General features: G+C 41.7%; 1 protein-coding gene across 9 annotated transcripts in view; it reads right to left on the reverse strand.

The window, feature by feature from the left end:
• CHFR (checkpoint with forkhead and ring finger domains) overlaps nt 1-17,083 on the reverse strand; it is a 173,913-nt gene that overhangs the window by 133,629 nt on the left and 23,201 nt on the right. For all 9 annotated transcript variants that reach the window (XM_069215257.1, XM_069215253.1, XM_069215258.1 and 6 more), the window contains exons 3-5: nt 8,095-8,194; nt 6,831-6,940; nt 2,285-2,344 (exon numbers count right to left, since the gene is read on the reverse strand). In XM_069215257.1, the coding sequence (XP_069071358.1) occupies nt 2,285-2,344; nt 6,831-6,940; nt 8,095-8,194 (270 nt within the window). The remainder of the gene's footprint in view (nt 1-2,284; nt 2,345-6,830; nt 6,941-8,094; nt 8,195-17,083) is intronic.

The following is a 17,083-nucleotide window of genomic DNA, read 5'->3' on the forward strand; positions in this document are numbered from 1 at the left end:
AGGTGAACCAGGGTACAATATATAAGGCTTTTTCATGAGCTTGTGCACAAGATAAGAAAGAAGCTTGGAGACCATGAGAGCATAAAGATTACAGAAAACAGTAGATCTTTCTGGTCAATGAAAGTAGATGTCTGGCACAATCTTTCATTTATACACACCCACATGACAAGCTTAGATTCCTTTGAATTTTTGACTCTACACCTAGGTACTCTTATTTGCTTTACAATCTACACAAATGATTTAAGGATTGTATGACTTTTGGGGTTTGCTGGAGCCCCGTGTGACATTTGACTATGGAGGGACCCTTAATGAAGCCCATTGCTGCGCATATAGAAATGAAAGGCAAAAACTCAGATACCTTATGAAGAAATTAGCAAGAGGACTGCCACCCAAAGATCTGGAAACATCTGTGGACAAAGTGACAGAGGCTAACCTCTGTCTCCTATCATCATTTGTAGGACACAGTGGTGCATAAAGACCAGTTCCTGCCATCCTCACAAAGGAAGATCTAACGCATTGTCTCAAGGATTTTCAGGTCAAGCATCTGTTAACTTCAGTACACGATTCCAGGCTTTGAAAGGAGAGAATATCCAATTAGTTTCTCAGCCTAAAGCAGAAATTCACCAGACCAGTGATAGACTGAGCACAATTAATTAGCTCTACGGAAAGGAGGCAGATGACTCGAAATAACACCACATCATAATGAAATCTCATATAAAGTAGAAATGCATGAAATCACACTCGAATTGAGAAACAGAAAAAGCAATAGATTGTTATGCTTATCCTGCATGGTTTCAGGGCAAAATATACCAAGCCAACAGTATGGCGCTACAGTTCTTTTCTAACATCACTGGTTGGCTTTTCCAAGGGGTTCCACTGGAATCATCTTTGGCTTATGGAGATGGGTGGTCAGTAGAGTGATGCCTTTTCCCATGTCTTCTCTACTTCCAGGTGGAACAACATACCTTACAACCACCCAAGATGGGATGGATCCCATGCTTAATTTGAGTTGGTGGTTGCTGGTGGTGGCCACCGGCTCTCATTTTTGGGGACTGGCACTTATTTTATAACATCAGACCTTTCCCAAAAGCTAGAGAGCGCAAAGAAGGGGGAAGCGAAAGACGAAAAAAACACATCACAAAGTGAGAAAGCAGGGACCTCAAAGAGTGAAGTAAAGGGGCAGGGAGTGCCTGGTAGTGAATTAATAAGGACTAAGATGGATTTAAGACTACACAAGCTTGGTATTCGGCACACCAACATTTAACTGCACCGGCGTGGGCTTCAGAGCATATTTAAGCAGTAGCTGGATATACTCTATATATAATTTATTTTAAGTGAGCAGAAAACACCAGTGCAGCAATGGTATCAAAAGGAGAAATCAAGCCTGGAATTTGCCTAACGGATAGACCTGGAAAAAAAGGCAAATTATGATACCAAAAACACAGATCTCCAAAAGTGATAAATTGTGTTGTGCCGGCAAGAAAACACAATACAGGTCAAACATCTCCACTAACCAATTTACCAAAGGTTTATGACAATAAATGATGCTATGCTGATTCATTTATAGGAAGGGGGTTAGCAAGTGAACAGCGCTCTTGTAGGTGAGTACAGTGGTTCACGAGATGGCGCTGATGAACTCGGGCATAACCTCGGACTGAAAAGGGATGGGGTAAGAGGACCCTCCCCTCACTTCTTCAAGTCTGGGATGGTTGTATGTTTTGGGAAAGCAGATGGAGATGGGGAGAGAATTATGGATTATTAACAGCAGGTGAGATACGCTTGGCTCATGTCCACACACAATGCCCCAACAGTGTTTAACAACCATCAATTAATATGACAACTGCAACAAAGGATCACCATGTTTCTTGTCCACAATCAAGGAAATACTCTCACTCAAAGGCCTAAACTCCCCAGCGCAAAAGTGCAAAATATTTAAATTCATAAATGAAGAATGGGTAGACACATAACCTGGATGCAAAAGATTTACCCACTACAGAAACCAACTCTTCTTTTTCAGACAATTAGTGTATGATTACACATATCATACATCAGTGGGGTAGAAAACAATTGCTACCTTCATACCGATCGTTGGATGTACACTTAAGCATAAGCAGCTGGCCCTAAAGTGACTAGAAAGGCTCTGCCGAAAAGGAAAATCAGTGTTTCACATTGAGAGCCTAAAAAGAATTAGCACAACATGTGCCTCAAAAACACACATTAATACTCAGCCTGCACCTCTCAAGCCATACTAAAAAGGGTAGTTCAAAATAAGTATCTAGCTTACCCAGTTGTTCCTGGGCAATCTCCGGTGCAGTATTCAAAGATTTATAGATGTAAGCAACATCTGTAGAAGGAGAGAGTGTAATTTAGCCAACACATTAATACCTTAAAAGAACTTATGTTACATGAACACATTTTTCTTCTTTTTGAGAAGTAATTTGGTGCAAGGCACTAGACCAGTGCAGGTTTTGTCCTTGACGGTATAATATAGCTCACCCAAGACTGTGTCCATTATCCCATCTTCAGGGAACAGAAGGGACAGTGCAGACTTCCAGAGATTACTGAAGAAGTGCTATGTTGTCAGGAGCACAGCATCTGTCAGGGGTGAGGCAGACTTACCTATATGTCCCCAATGTTCACATCCTAACCAGGAATAAATTGGCCCGAAGGTACAGCACTGAGGACACTAGGAGTTAGTATAATGCTAGTCAGAAATGTGTCTGCATGTTAACATGTATATAACTAAAAAAGGTAATAGTTACTGACCTGTAACCAGTTTTGGGGGCTTAGGACTTTTCTATATTAACTTGCACTGCCTCTTTAAGTCACATAATGGTTGGACATGGAAGAACATACTGTTGTCGTAGTATAGTGTATCATTGTCCTCAGTGAAGTACGTAAGGTTATAGTGGTGTCTACTTGTATTGATGGGAATGCTGTGTATGGAATACCCAAAGAAGAATGCAATGGTGTATCAACTGTGTGAGGCTTGTGTGTAATGTGTTGTTTGTGAAGGGCACAATGGGGCTACTGCATGGTGCAGTGTATAGAATGCCCTCTGAGCTGTATGTGTGTGCAAGGGGATGCCATGGGTGGGGGAGGGGTGTGACATGTTTTTATAGGGATGCAGTATGCACTATTTAGTGCATTTTGAAGTGCGAACTGTTTTGTGTAAGGCTTTCCTGGAGAGTACAACACAACAGGTGTTTAAATGAATGTCAGCTAATTGTCCCAAGCCCTACAGAAGATCTTTCACCAGCCCAGAGACTTACAGTGCTGGGTGTGCTTCTAGGAGCTCCATACAGTAGGACCAGCATTTGGCAGTCCAAACAAGGGCCAAAGGTGAAAACCTTCTAGAACAGGTGTGGATTCTGGCGGAAGTAGCACACATCTCATCACATTTCTGCCATTCGTTTTACCTGAACTCCTCTCACTATTAAAATGTAGATGCTTTTCAGCAAATGTTTAAAGAATGCTTCTAGTCTGAATAAGTACATCACAAGGTACCGGGGGTGGCGGTCAGTGAAGGAGCTGGAAAATGAGTGGAGTAGTTAGTGTGTTTGAAAACAGATAAGCAGACGATTGGAGGTCAGGACATACAGCAACGGAAACTGAAAGCCCTAGATAATTTGCTGGACATTTTTAGAGCCATGCTTAATTTTGATCTAAGCAGCTGCTGTACAGCCGCCGTCATGCTGACAGAAGTAGACTTGTTTTAAGAGTCAAGACGATCCAAATCTGTTGGAAAAAGTTGTTGAAATCAGTAAATTTGTGAATATCTGTAGAGATGTTTTTTCAAATTCAGAGAGCATAACACTGCAACCAGAAGGAGGTTCATGAGCTGGGGGGAAGCTTCAAACGAGAATTTTAAGAATTGTTCAGGTCACACTGTTACTTACTGCACAGGTGTTGGTGTGGAGGACAGCTCAAAGAAGGCCAGGACTCCACAGAAGCCAAGGCTCTAGGGTGCAGAACATTAAAGTCCTTTGGCATTGCAGTGTTTTCTATACAGTGCCAAAAAATCCGATGATCTGTGGTGTGAGGCACATGTTCAGGGTAGTGCTATATTATCTGAACAAAAGTATTGGGAAGTGGGGCTTTTCCATTAGTGCACCTGAACCTGAGCTGGAGGAGCCTGGAGAAAACCAGACAACTGCCGGGGGCCTACCCAGGGTGGACGAGGTGTCCATATCTGGTGGGACCACTAGGAGCCAACAGAGGCCCTACAGAAAGGATGAGAAAGATCACAAATTAGTTCACTCTAACTCACCTGGTTCTTAGGGTTACTGCGTGATTCCTTAAGTTGACAATTTAACCACCAAGCATCAGCCAGATTACCTGCAGCTTCAGAGCAGGGCTTGCAAGGACCTCTTTGGAAATGGCCATTCTGCAGAATGTAACACATCTTATATGTTTGGCATTGATCAAGACCCCTCCTTTGGCAGCTGCTGTTTGTTCTTTTACTTCATTTGTCTTCCTCCTTGTTATGCTTATTCCAAAGTGTCTACTTTCCTCAGATAGATGGTGTGCCTAATCCATTTTTCCACTGCCACTCTTAAATGACATTCATCATGAAGTCACTACGAGGACACTGGCTCTGATCAGGCAATCTTTCCTTTGGACTACATTGGGACTTTCCTATGTCATTGCACACAACTGTGTTTTTCTCTTTAAAGCATACTTGTCAAGGCTGACTTCCACATGCAAGGTCTCTGATGCTTAAACTGTGTAAGTGATTGTCACGGGCACTCATTTTTGGAGAAATGGGAACAGGATGAAGAGGACAAAATATAGAAAAATCGTGAGACAGGGAGAAAGCAGTGATGAAAAGAATCTCCAGGACTGAGATAAAGAGATAGAAAGTGTACGACCACAGAAGAAAGAAGTGTGAAGTGGGAGCAAGCCTAGGCTGTACTGGTATTCAGAAACCTCTGCATTCAACAGCGCCAGGCTACTAAGAAATAGTTTAGGCCTCTGTTCACTTATTTTTCAAAGGAGGTCCCTTTGGCTATCATGATTGACACGAGAAGACTCTTTACAGAAATAACAGCAGATGAATACAAAATGCGTCGGAGAGAAAATGGTGTGGGTGAAAGTACAAACTGTAGCCTGCCTCTGATGCAGGGAAGGGAGGATGAAGCCTGTACCTGCTCCGACACACACAAAACGCTCAAGCAACATAGTCAGGTGGGCTGAACTACTTCAAACCTTTGCTCAGATATTAACTGTTAGCCCAACTGGAGGACCCAAATTAGAGGTCCTACTTCGAACTAGAATTCCAAGCTGCAAAAACTGTCCTGGAAAGGTCAATGAAAATATCCAACTGTAATATAGCTTTTAATCAGCAATAGCATACACACTGCCCTAATATTCTCTGCTTTCAAGCAAACCTAGATAAAACACACCCAAAAGTGGTGAAAGGTAAACTCGAGTAGCAGATTAAAAGAGAAAGATTAGAAGGTGAAGCAGGTACTGACTCAGGTAGGAAAGATCAATTAATGAGATAAAGAAATGTACACCATTGTCTTTTTTCAGATGAAACAGAAACTGAGAACATTGGTTGTGCTTTTTATTTGGTTGGCATCCAGTAAAATATGAATTTATAAGTGTAAACAAAGAACTGGTCTGGGAAAGCAACTGAACATCACAATCAAGTCTGTCCTGGTGCAGGAAGCACGGTTTCATTTGTAAATGAAAGCGGCACCACTCACTGGAGTGGATGTCTTCGGCGTGTAGAGTACTAGTTGTAAGTAGACTTGATTTCGGTTCTGGGCTGTAATCATTCTTACTGCTATTCAGAGGAGCTGCGGAACGTGTCTGATCAAACGTAGGGAAAGAAGTGTCCAAAATGTGCTGGAAAGCTGTTACTCTTGTTCCTGTCTAAGACATTCTTAACAAAACAAAAAAGGAGCTTTGATAGCTGAGACTCTTGAGTTACTTTATAAATAGGAACTGCACAAACTCATGGATTTAAGAGGATATTTGTGGACCACAAGTTGGGTAATGCTGGGGAGTCTGGAGTAATCCAAGTGGGCTGTTTGTGGGAGGGTCGTGGGAGGTGGGGAGAGAGCAGTGCGTGGTGGGAAGACTGCAAGAGGTTAGGTTAAGCACTATCTCCAACAGCCAGTTGGGACAACATGCGGGACCCATTGGGGGCTACACATGAAAGCCCATTAGGCAGGCACAGTACTATGTGCAAGACAAGACAGCAGAGATGTTAGAATAGGCGCAGGTCCTTCAGGTGATATATACAATGGTCCTTTGGGGTTAGATGCAAGGCAAACTACAGGCAGTCCCTGTGTCAAGGGCTATGTGCCAGGGTCCTTCAGAGGTTAGGTACCAGGCTTTGTTGGGCATTGTGCATCAGAGTCTGTTGGGAGCTAACCATTAGTACCTTACAGCTATGTGCTAGGATCGGATGGGCATTATGTGCCAGGTCCTAATGGATGCTATGCACCAGGGCCCTTAGGGGGTTATGCGCCAGGACCCCCCAGAGGGTTGGGGGATGAGAGGGAGAGAGTTTTATAAGCCAGAACCTGCTGTAGGGAGGTGGATATGCACAAGGCCTGCTAAAGGAGGGGGAGGAGGTTTATGTGTCTGGCCCCTTTAGTTGGAAGAAGAAGAGTGTTTTATGCACCACGGCCCATCTGGGGGATTATTAGTCAAGACCCACAAGGGTCTGTCCAAGGGGTTATGCACCTGGGCCATTGGTTATTCACTAAATTAAGGAGTACATCGAGAGGAATATATGAAGATATGTTAAAGGCAATGAGCGGGTCTTGTAGCTGACCACATTTCGACTCTTGGCAGATTGTGAAAAGCAGACTTACCATGCTCTGGCTCGTGCTTCCTGTACACCACGTGGATGATATCGCCATTCTGCAGAGAGTACCTCTGCTTCTTCACAACCTTTAGCCTATTAATCACTGTTCCATTGGTACTGTGGAAAGAAAAGCAATGATCATCAGCATAGCCAGCCCGAGGAGTGGTCTCCATTGGGCACACCCATCTTATCGACAGCAACAAAGAATTACAGATTGCATTCAAGGATCAGCAGGCATGCACTTGGGTACGCAGGATCAATTAATTTAAATCATAGAATTCTGAAGCCGTCTCTTCTGAATATAAATATATTTAATTAAAAGTGAGGATTTTGCTTTTACGCCACTTGTGGACCCTCACTCGCCAACCACAAGGACCATCCACCTCACCACAATGTCACAACCAAATGATGGGTCCGAGATCTCAAACCAGGCAATCCATCTACACTGCCGAGTGCAGACAGTTCTTTTCTCATAAAGCACAAAAGAACCTCTGCAGCTGCCACCTAATGCCCATCTCTGCGCACTGCAAGTACTTGTGAGGTCAAAAATGTACATCAAGTCACTCAGATATCGATAGATGAGGAGAACAAGCAGGCCCAGGCAGACCATTAATACAGGGAAAGTGGACTTAAATTAACTGATTTTAATTACATAGCAGATTTTACATTATAAACCTACATTGAAAAATCTGCTTCTTTTGTTTAGTAGTATTTTCTGAATTAAATGAATTACAGAAGATGGCTGTGGCAAAATTGTAAAAAAAGACCGCACCTACCACAGTCCCCAAATATCATTAAATAACAAAAGAACAGTCACAAAGGAAAAACAGGTGTGTGCACAAGTATGAGGGACCAGCCACCATACACACTCTCAGGGAATCAGTGCCTGGTTGTAAACTGAATAATGCTACTCAGCATTCCGTGTACATATGCAAGATCAATATATAATCATTGATAAACACTTCATATTGATCAGTGTTCATGCTCATTAGAAGAAATCAGAGATGGTCCATGATGTAATTCATATCCAATCCTTTATTAACTCATTCCTCATTTAAATGTGGAATTAATCAATAAAGGATTGGATATACATGTGCAATTATTAGCATCCAATGAAATCACAGACACTGGGCTGGATGGCCAGCGCACATGAACTTTAAATGATTCCAGAGGAGAGCTATGGCCTATTTATTGTAACATCTATTAAGGAGTCCTTAGGCTTTAAGCAGCAAAGTTGTAATAAGGTCTGTGGAACTGTACATTGCTATTACCTAGTATCTTCCAGTGACACCAGTCCGGATTCTTCATCTACAGTAATTTTGCAGTGATCTCCGGATACCAGTTTGTTCCCAGGAAAGGACAGGTCACAGGCTGGGCATAGAAAAAAAAAGAATAATTGATGAATTAGCATTTAATGTCGTTCACATAAAAGCAGCAACTTGGAAGACAGTACAATGATGTTTTTAAAAGACAGAACAATGTTTAGCGCTGGTCATGAACTTCTTTTAATGGCACTGCATTGTCTCCGCCTCTTGTTTTAATATTATTATAATGTTGCCACTTAAAGAGGAGGAAAATTACTGCAGCAAGACAAAAAAGAACGATATTTAAAAAGTTTGTGAGAATAAGGTTTATGTTTTATTTTGGGGGCCTTGGAAGGCTTCCTGGAGTATCAGGATATACAAATCAAGGCCCCATCAAAGTCTGGGGGCAAGCGGAGATCCCTTCACTGAGTTTATGTGGGTGTGGTCTTCCTTCAGCCCGCTCAGTCACCTTAAGATCTATTTATACAAAAAGCTCTCTGTGTACTCTTTGAAGTGCCACAGATTCTTGCATATGCAGATCACCCTACTTGTACAGGGTGTGCATGCAGCAAATGCTTGAGGGGGCAGTTTTTCGGTCTGCTCTGTAGTCAGTGGCGATACAAAAACTAGGTGAACTGGAGAAGCAGCCAAACTTTAAGAAGGCTTCTCGGCCGCCACCCAACCCCACATATTATTGTGCAAACATACAAAACAGGGAGATCAGATACACAACTGTGCACACCAACGCATCTTTGCACCACATCCAATCACAATGCCACAGCCTCACAACTTACCCTAATTAGCAAACAAACCAACTCACACCCACCCCAATGCATTATACATGCACAGGATTAAAAAAAAAAATACATAAAACTGCCATCAAACTAACCAAAAAGTGCAATGACAAAATAACAGGCTGATTGTAGGCACTTTTGCATTACATATGTACTAATAATTTCACACAAAAGCATGCCTCACAGTACACAAAAATGCATGATCTACACCCACTCTAAATAAATACCTTAGCACAATGCAACACAGAAAGATGAAAAAGCACACATAAGTATTGCTGCCTTCAGAATACCAACACCATACAAACACAGATCTGCACTTACTTTCCACAAACCTTCAATCAGACACATAACTTGTACACAAATTCTCTAATTACAACATAGCATAAAGTTCTCCTATTCAACTACCTTGAAAGACAATGCTTGTATTCTATTACATCGTAATACAGTAACTCCTTTGTTTTGTGAAAACTAGAAAAATGGAATAAGAAAAGCAGCTTTTTAAGGCCCATAACAGTTTTGTTTTTCAAAAACATGAACTAAAACCAATAAAGATTTACACAAAGACTATCACTGCAAAATCAGACATTTCACCTCCAGTTGTCATATATATATATAAATAAATATATATATATATATATATATATATATATATATATATATATATATATATAAATAACACACTTGGCTCCATGTTCCTGCCTAGTTAAGGGTACGCACTGGGCAGGAGCCTACCATGCTGCCTTCCAAATAGGACAAGCATTGGCAAAGCCCATAAGTCTGGTGTTGGTTATCAGTTTTTGGCTCTCATAATGCTTGTTATGATCTGTGATGGTTTTTGTAAAACTAATATATATATATCTATAGCAGGTCAGAAATTCTAAATCGTTTACATTCACAATGTTTCTTTATGTTTTCTTTTAACTTGTCTAGCTTTACGAGTCTGTATTGTAGGAGATTTGAGGGAGGCTCTCTATGGATCATGTGAATTATGCATAGACTATATGGTGTTTTTTTCGTTACATGTAATGATTCGTGTGATCAGGCATCAAAACCGCTATCAAATTACAATCTAAGATTAGTGTTGGTATTTGAATGAAAGATAAAAGGAACATCCCTTCGTGTCAGAGCTAAGATGCTATTGCATTATTTTTAGTAGGTCAAATTAGTTTTTGTATTTGATGTGAACAGGGGAGCCTAATAGCTATTTGATATGGTCTAAGTTAATTTTCGTTCTAACTCGTTTTGTGTTAGTAAGATGCAGCCCTAAAGAAGAGACGGAGTCTCAAAACACAAGTTGACTGTTGTGTTTTGCTGCACAAATGCAAGGCTGATGTTCTACACTCTTCAACTGTAATGTTTTCTTGCAAAGGTTGGATTTGATGGTCACCAATCATTCAAGTTATTTTTGGCTGTGATGTGCCACACGATATATCTAATAATGAAGGATGGACATTTTTGTTGAAATGGACAATTGATTTAGACTTTCTTTTCACACCACAGATGAACCATTGTTTGTATATTTCTTATGACTGACGCTGGTGGGGTACAAGCGCATCTGTGGTAAGCGCTGGGCTGTTAGACCATTTACCCACCTTTTTCCATCGATTATACGGTAGCATGGAGCTACTATTTTACACTACTGACTTAGTATTTGACTACACTTGGGTACAAGTACCACATGAGGGATTGCATTTTTATTTTTTATAATGTCTACACATTATAATAAGAGGGAAGCATTGGTCAATAGGATGTTTTCAGGTGGAACAACTAGTGGGCAAAATACGGGTAACAAGTCCAAACGTTTAAAAGATGTATTTATCAATCTGGAATGTATCTCTACGAAAGAAACTGCCAAGTGGTGGGACTCGATGAAGTTAAGAAAGTATTTAGGAGTTAATCGGATACCGAAGGGGCTCAGGATAAATATTTTTCTGGTAACAGAGGAGCTTGATGAGGCTAAGGCAGAGAGGTGGGAAAATAAACAGGCTTCTAGAGAGTTGATGAATATGTTGATAGAAGTTTCTGCTGAACAAAGAAACATACTGTTGAAAGAGATTGATATAGTTAAAAAGGATATTGAAGAGTTGAATTGTGTGTAGAATACAATAAGAATTATGAGATACTGGATAAAGAGATAGTTAGATTTCAGGCGGAACAACAGTACAAAATAACAAACTAAATTTTTAACAGATGAGAGAGATTATAGATATGTGCGAGTGTACACTTATGCTAAAATGTTTGATGACTCTGCACGTAAAGAAGCTTTCAAGAGCAGAGGTCAGGGATGGCATCTCCAGTATTAATGGTGTTTCATGCACCAATGTAAATGGGCGTAGCTCAGATTTAGATAAAGCTTCAGACAGTTCACAGAGTAGATCTTCAATTTTATTTTTTTTAACGAGAATTCAAAAGGATGAAAAGGTTCGAGACTCAGATGGGTGGGAGGGAGCAGGATCGAGATATAGACAGACAAGAGTCAGAGGTAAGAGGGGAAGACGAAGCAGCAGACAACATAGACAGCAGAGACAGAGTAGGAGTCAGCACAAGAGTGCAGAGGATGAGGTACAACAAAGGATAAGTTGGTTGTTAATTTGTCCGATAGACAACTTACTGCTGTAGTAGTTTCTGTCTTGAATCACGGTCTTAGTTTTTCCCCCACTAATAGGTTCAATGATTTACAGGCTAAAGAGGATCTGGTCAAATTTGATAGGAAATTGAAATTGAAAAAGTTATTTCATGACAAACAGTTGAAAAGAGATTCTTTAGTCATCGTGAAAGAAATAAAAGCCCTATATCCTAAAGGGAGCTGCCTGACATTGCTGTGGTGATGAATTGGAACGAAGAACGGGATCTTGATGTTGAGGATTTAGCATTTCAATTGAATATTGATACAGACCATTGTATACCTAGCGGTTTGAAAGGCCAATCGAAATTTGTACCCCCAGTTAGAGCTGATAATGTTGTGGATGTGTTCCAGGATCTTGTTATCAATGATATAGAAAGTCTCAAAGTCTCTTGTAGACAGTCCAATTTGAATAAAGAAGAATTGAAAGCACTGTATGATCTGAGATATGATAAATCTATTATTATCAAAGAGGCAGACAAAGAGCGCAATGTGGGGATTTTGAATTTCAGGGACTATGATCACGAGGCACTCAGACAGATGGGGGAACCATTCGAACTATACTAAAGCTGATTCTGCCATACTTGCTAGTTCTAAGAATTGGATTAGAACTATGCTTCGCATGTAAGTTGACAAACAACTATTGGAAATGGAAGAGTATAACTATTTGTGGGTAGAGAATGCTATTACTCAGATGATTTATGTTTTGCAAAAAATACACAAAGGGGGTGATATTCCTCCAGGAAGACCTATCATAGCGAGTATATGTAGTCAGACTGAACATATTTATGAATACGTGGATATGTTTTTAAATCCTTTTGTCACTACATTGTCAATGTATATTAAGGACACAAAATATATTTTAAGACAAATGCATGATATCACGTGGGAGTCTGATTACTATAAGGTCACCATGGATGTGAGTAGTACAAATGTAGATCATAGTTGAGGCATTGAAGCCATTAAATAATTTTTGTAAACTAGATTTGCAAGCTTTCTTCATTACTCTCAGATGCCTGGACTGTGCCATGGTATGAGAATATCCAGTTGGTATACTGGGGTAGTTACATAGACAATATCTTTGTGATTTGGAGAGGAGACTGATGGTCACCAATCACTCAAGATACTTTTGGCTGTGTGATGTTCCGTAAGATATACCCAATAATAAAAGGATGGGCAGTTTTGTTTAAATGAACGATTGATTTGGATTTTCTTTTCACAATTGGTTCAGTTGGATGATAAACAAGCACAGGTAAGAGCCAGCAGGCTAGGCTATCTTAGTTGTGAGCCACTAGGGAGCAGGCAGAGGATAAGAGAAGATTCTAACTCTTTTCCAGGTTCATAGGAGGTGCATTAGATGATATGGGGAACATGTTAGAACTGTTCCCAAAGGGAGATAATGGCCTTTTGCAGTGAGTATTTCTATCTAAGCTGCAAATTGAAATATCAGGCCGAGGAGCAAGTGTAAGCAATATGAACAAGAAACCCCGACTGGGATCAAATATTTTTGATTTCCAGAACAGATCCTGAAATTTTCTATACTAGACAAAAGCTGTCAAAATAAGTCTGTCCAAACAACTTCTGTATGCATTTATGGCAGTGACAAGTGTAAATCCATGCAGAGTTACAATTATCTCTGTAATAATAATGACTTGGCATTATCAGCAAATGTGAGAAAAAGGGGGTGAAATAACAGCACATCCTTTCCCAAGGCCCCCGGGAAGTCAATCAAGACTCTCACAAGCATCAACCCAGTCAAGGCTAATTATGAGTTTGTATCAAGTAGGGAGGAGGAAGCTCCAGGCATTGGATGGTCAATGTTCAGCTATAATATACCAGCTGGCCATGCTCTATATCAACGTGTTAGTGAGCAGGACTACCACAGCGCTACTGGCCAAGGTTCAGGCGTCCCAGGAGAGGCCAGTGTTTGTGAGTGCTGCAATATCATGTATAGAGCCTTCACCCCTGAACAGATGAGATGGAGGAGTATCAAGGAAGGATGAACAAACGAAGGGCCAGGATCTCAAGGTCTCTTATCAGCCTAAACACATGCTAGCAGCTGCTCAGTCAATTCCTCCTAGTGGTGTGCCAGGGGAGAGTTTACATAAACCCCTGAGCTTCACACTGCGGAAAGAGTGACCCATGGTAGCAGCCAAATATGGTAAACATGAGCCTGAAGCACAAGTAGGGGGCATTACTCTTTTCCATGCCATGGTGATATTACATCTAGCCAGAACAACAGCGGGCGAGGTCACAAAACCTCGCCACAGCCTAGCCAGTCTTAGGTCCTACAAAGGTCCCCAGGAAGCAGAGATCCAGAGAGTGTAGGCTGGGGACCACTGTGCATCCAGAAAGGAGAGCCATGACATTGCTTCAGTATTGCGTCCAGGTCGGGCAGGGCCAAAGCACTTGTAGAAAAGAAAACCAGCTTCAGGGGAGTGGCATATCGGACAGAACAAGGAGGCACCAGGAAAATTCTCGTTATCCTGGATCTGCTTCGATATAGAGTTGTGTGAGACTTTGTGTGGGTAACATGTTATCTTCCCCCATTCTTTGTCATTAAACACCCTTCTTACATCTAATTCCCACTTGTCCTTGAGAGACGAGAGCTTTGTGGTTATAGGCTGCAATTGGGCCGGTAAAGCCACCGACCGAAGTAACGACCATCTCTCAGTGTGCAATGCTTGCAAGGAGCTTGTGCGTTGTAGTGATATTGGTGTTTTGACTACTGACTTCGTGTCGCACCACTTTGCACTTGGCTAAGCTGTCCGCCGTCACATTACTGGTCACCACTTACAGACTCCATTTTGTATTCAGCTTAGCCTTAGCTTCACTGCCATGTTGAAGGTGCAAGTAATTTTCAGTACAAAACATGTTATGTAACGTGTTTTCTATTCTGTGTATTCTTTTTCTCGCCGAAGAGCTGGGGCATAAGGTGGAGGAGTCGGTTATCAAGATAAGGATGTACTAGACTGATGTTTATGGTACAGCAGGGAACTGTTTAGTTTTGGGAAAGACATCAGGATTTTGGCCATGTTCCGACGTGTTTCTTTCAAAGCTTACCTAAAATAGCCAGCATTTTTTAATACTTCTTGCGCAGCGGGAGGGATTTTCCAGAAAGCTCCTTACTCATTTGTTTAAAATATATAACAGACCCAGGTGGACAGTGGGAGATTCAGAGACCTCATTCAGGGATTTAGACATCGAATGCCTGATATATTTTCCGTGAGGGTAGAGTTCTCGCTCTCTCTCGTTTCAGTCGAACGGGGTCATCGGCTTACTGGCAGGAGAAAGATGAAGCCCCAGACAGGCCCTACAGTGATGCATTTTTATTAATTATTTGCTTTGCATTGTGTATAATTATATATACCTGTATCAATATAAGTGTTTGTATACTTGCACGTATATATTTGCTGTTTATAGATTGAAGATTCTTTGTGCATGGACTTACTTCATTGTTGCACATTTTAAAGATACACTTTTGGCTATACAAGCCTGCCTTCACGAGCCTTGCAAAAAGATATAATAAATGTCTTCCTCAGAATAAGAAGTGCATTCCAGAGAACCTTTTTGACTCCTTTCAGTGTGTGTATTTTGGCTCAGTCAGAAGTAAAGCAAAACATGTGTTGGGGGCACATGTGGCACTCCTCACCATTGTGTGGAAAATGCAGAAACAATATGACCATAAACAATGCATTGCCCTCTGTGAATGCCATAGTGATCCAGAATGTCCCAAAAGGAAATCAGGATACCACCACTAAAGAGTTCCCAGACCAGTGTCATATCTTTTCTGGCCCAATGGGACAAGTTCATAGAGGAGAAACAGCTAGTTCACGTAAGGAGACCCACCAGAGGTAGAGCTGGCACATACAGTACATGTTGCCGGGTCAAATGTAGACCATGGTTTAGTATGGACACCCACACAGTCACCAGACTGGAGCAGTCCACCTGATGGAGCGAGTTAGGGAATAAAAGAGCATAAAGCGTCTCTGAGGCAGTCTGTGCTGGGGAGTGCGCCATCTGTGTCAGAGGGCCGTTCAAGAGCCACAGAGCATGCCACGGTAATTGAGCAGCAACACAGTACTTTTCAAAGTCTGGGACTTCCAGACCTCCACTCTGGGTAAGGAAGTGAAGCAATGACTTCTCCCTGTGCCCCAAAGAGCTGATTCAAACCTCTGAAAAAGGATCGAGGCAATACTACGGGGAGATTGACAAAGTCATAGAGGAGCTTGGGCAACATTGTCCAAAACATTATCTGCCCCTTCAACAAATGGAGCACAGTCCCCAAATTGTCTTCTATGATGTCTGCTTTGGAATGATAGATCCCCATGCCAAGATCTTTAAAACAGTCCATGGCCCAACATAATGCACTTAAACCAAGGCGGCAAAGGTACGGTACCAGGGCTAAACAAGAAAACGTATAACTTCCCCAAGTTGATCACGAGCCTGGAAATTAGGTGAAATTGCACCAGAATCTCTTCAATCTCATTCAGTACAGCAGAAACATCGTTAACATGTATTAAATAGGTCATCTGTTTAAAGCGCACTACCTGTACTGCCACAGACATCGGAATGCCTCAACCTGCTCCGGTCTTGCGAATCCGCATCGCCAGTTGCTTGAAACCAACTGAAAAAAAAAAACTGAGTGACAATGGCCTAAACCCTGAAAGGTAACGTTAAGCAGCCAGGATAGAGGTTCTATGATGTTGACTAAGGAGCAAAAGTGTTTCATCCCTTTGGAGGCAATGTTAAGAATCTGCATGCAGGACAAATCGCGCTGCCTGACTGGTGACTGAGCTGACTTGAAACGAGTAAAGACAAGAAAAGTACATGGGTCTAGGACTCCACCCAAGACCACCGATTAAAAAGCCCAAAGAAAACAGCTGTCTCCTCAATATATGGGCCAGTCTGGTCCACACATAAGCAACTGATGGTTGGTGTTACTAGGCTACAATAAGCGATCCTGTTAGAACAAGGTGGCTACATTTAAGAATATTACCAACAGTGGCAGGAGAAGGTTGAAGGAGAGAAGTGGGCCGAGCAGGGTAGGGGTTTGGCTGTAGGCCCTACTTGGCAGTAACGGGGATGAGCCAAAGAAATATCCTCAACTTCCCCACGCTTCACCTGGATGCCCGAGCGACTGGAAGGTCATGAGAGGAGAGGTAACCTAAATGGTAAGAGAGGTCCTGGATAGGTGTCAGAAGAAGAGAAGATGGGGAAAGAGATATACAGAGGACACAAACCAATAAAAAGAACCAAAATGGGTACTGACAGAAATGGGGTCTCTAGTTGACAGTCGGATTGCACCCTGTCCAAGTAGGGACCCTCACTCTAGTCAGGATAACGGAGATACCCACTCAGATAACCCCTGCTCACCCCCTTGGTAACTTGGCACAAGCAGTCTGGCTTATCTCAGAAGCAATGTAAGCATTTGCACATAACACACAGTAATATGTGAAAACACTACAAACGGACACCACACCAGTTTTAGAAAAATAGCCAATATTTCTATATATAAAACAAGACCAAATACGATAAA

The sequence above is a fragment of the Pleurodeles waltl genome, chromosome 11 (assembly GCF_031143425.1).
Source record: "Pleurodeles waltl isolate 20211129_DDA chromosome 11, aPleWal1.hap1.20221129, whole genome shotgun sequence".
In the NCBI taxonomy this organism is placed as follows: Eukaryota; Metazoa; Chordata; class Amphibia; order Caudata; family Salamandridae; genus Pleurodeles; species Pleurodeles waltl.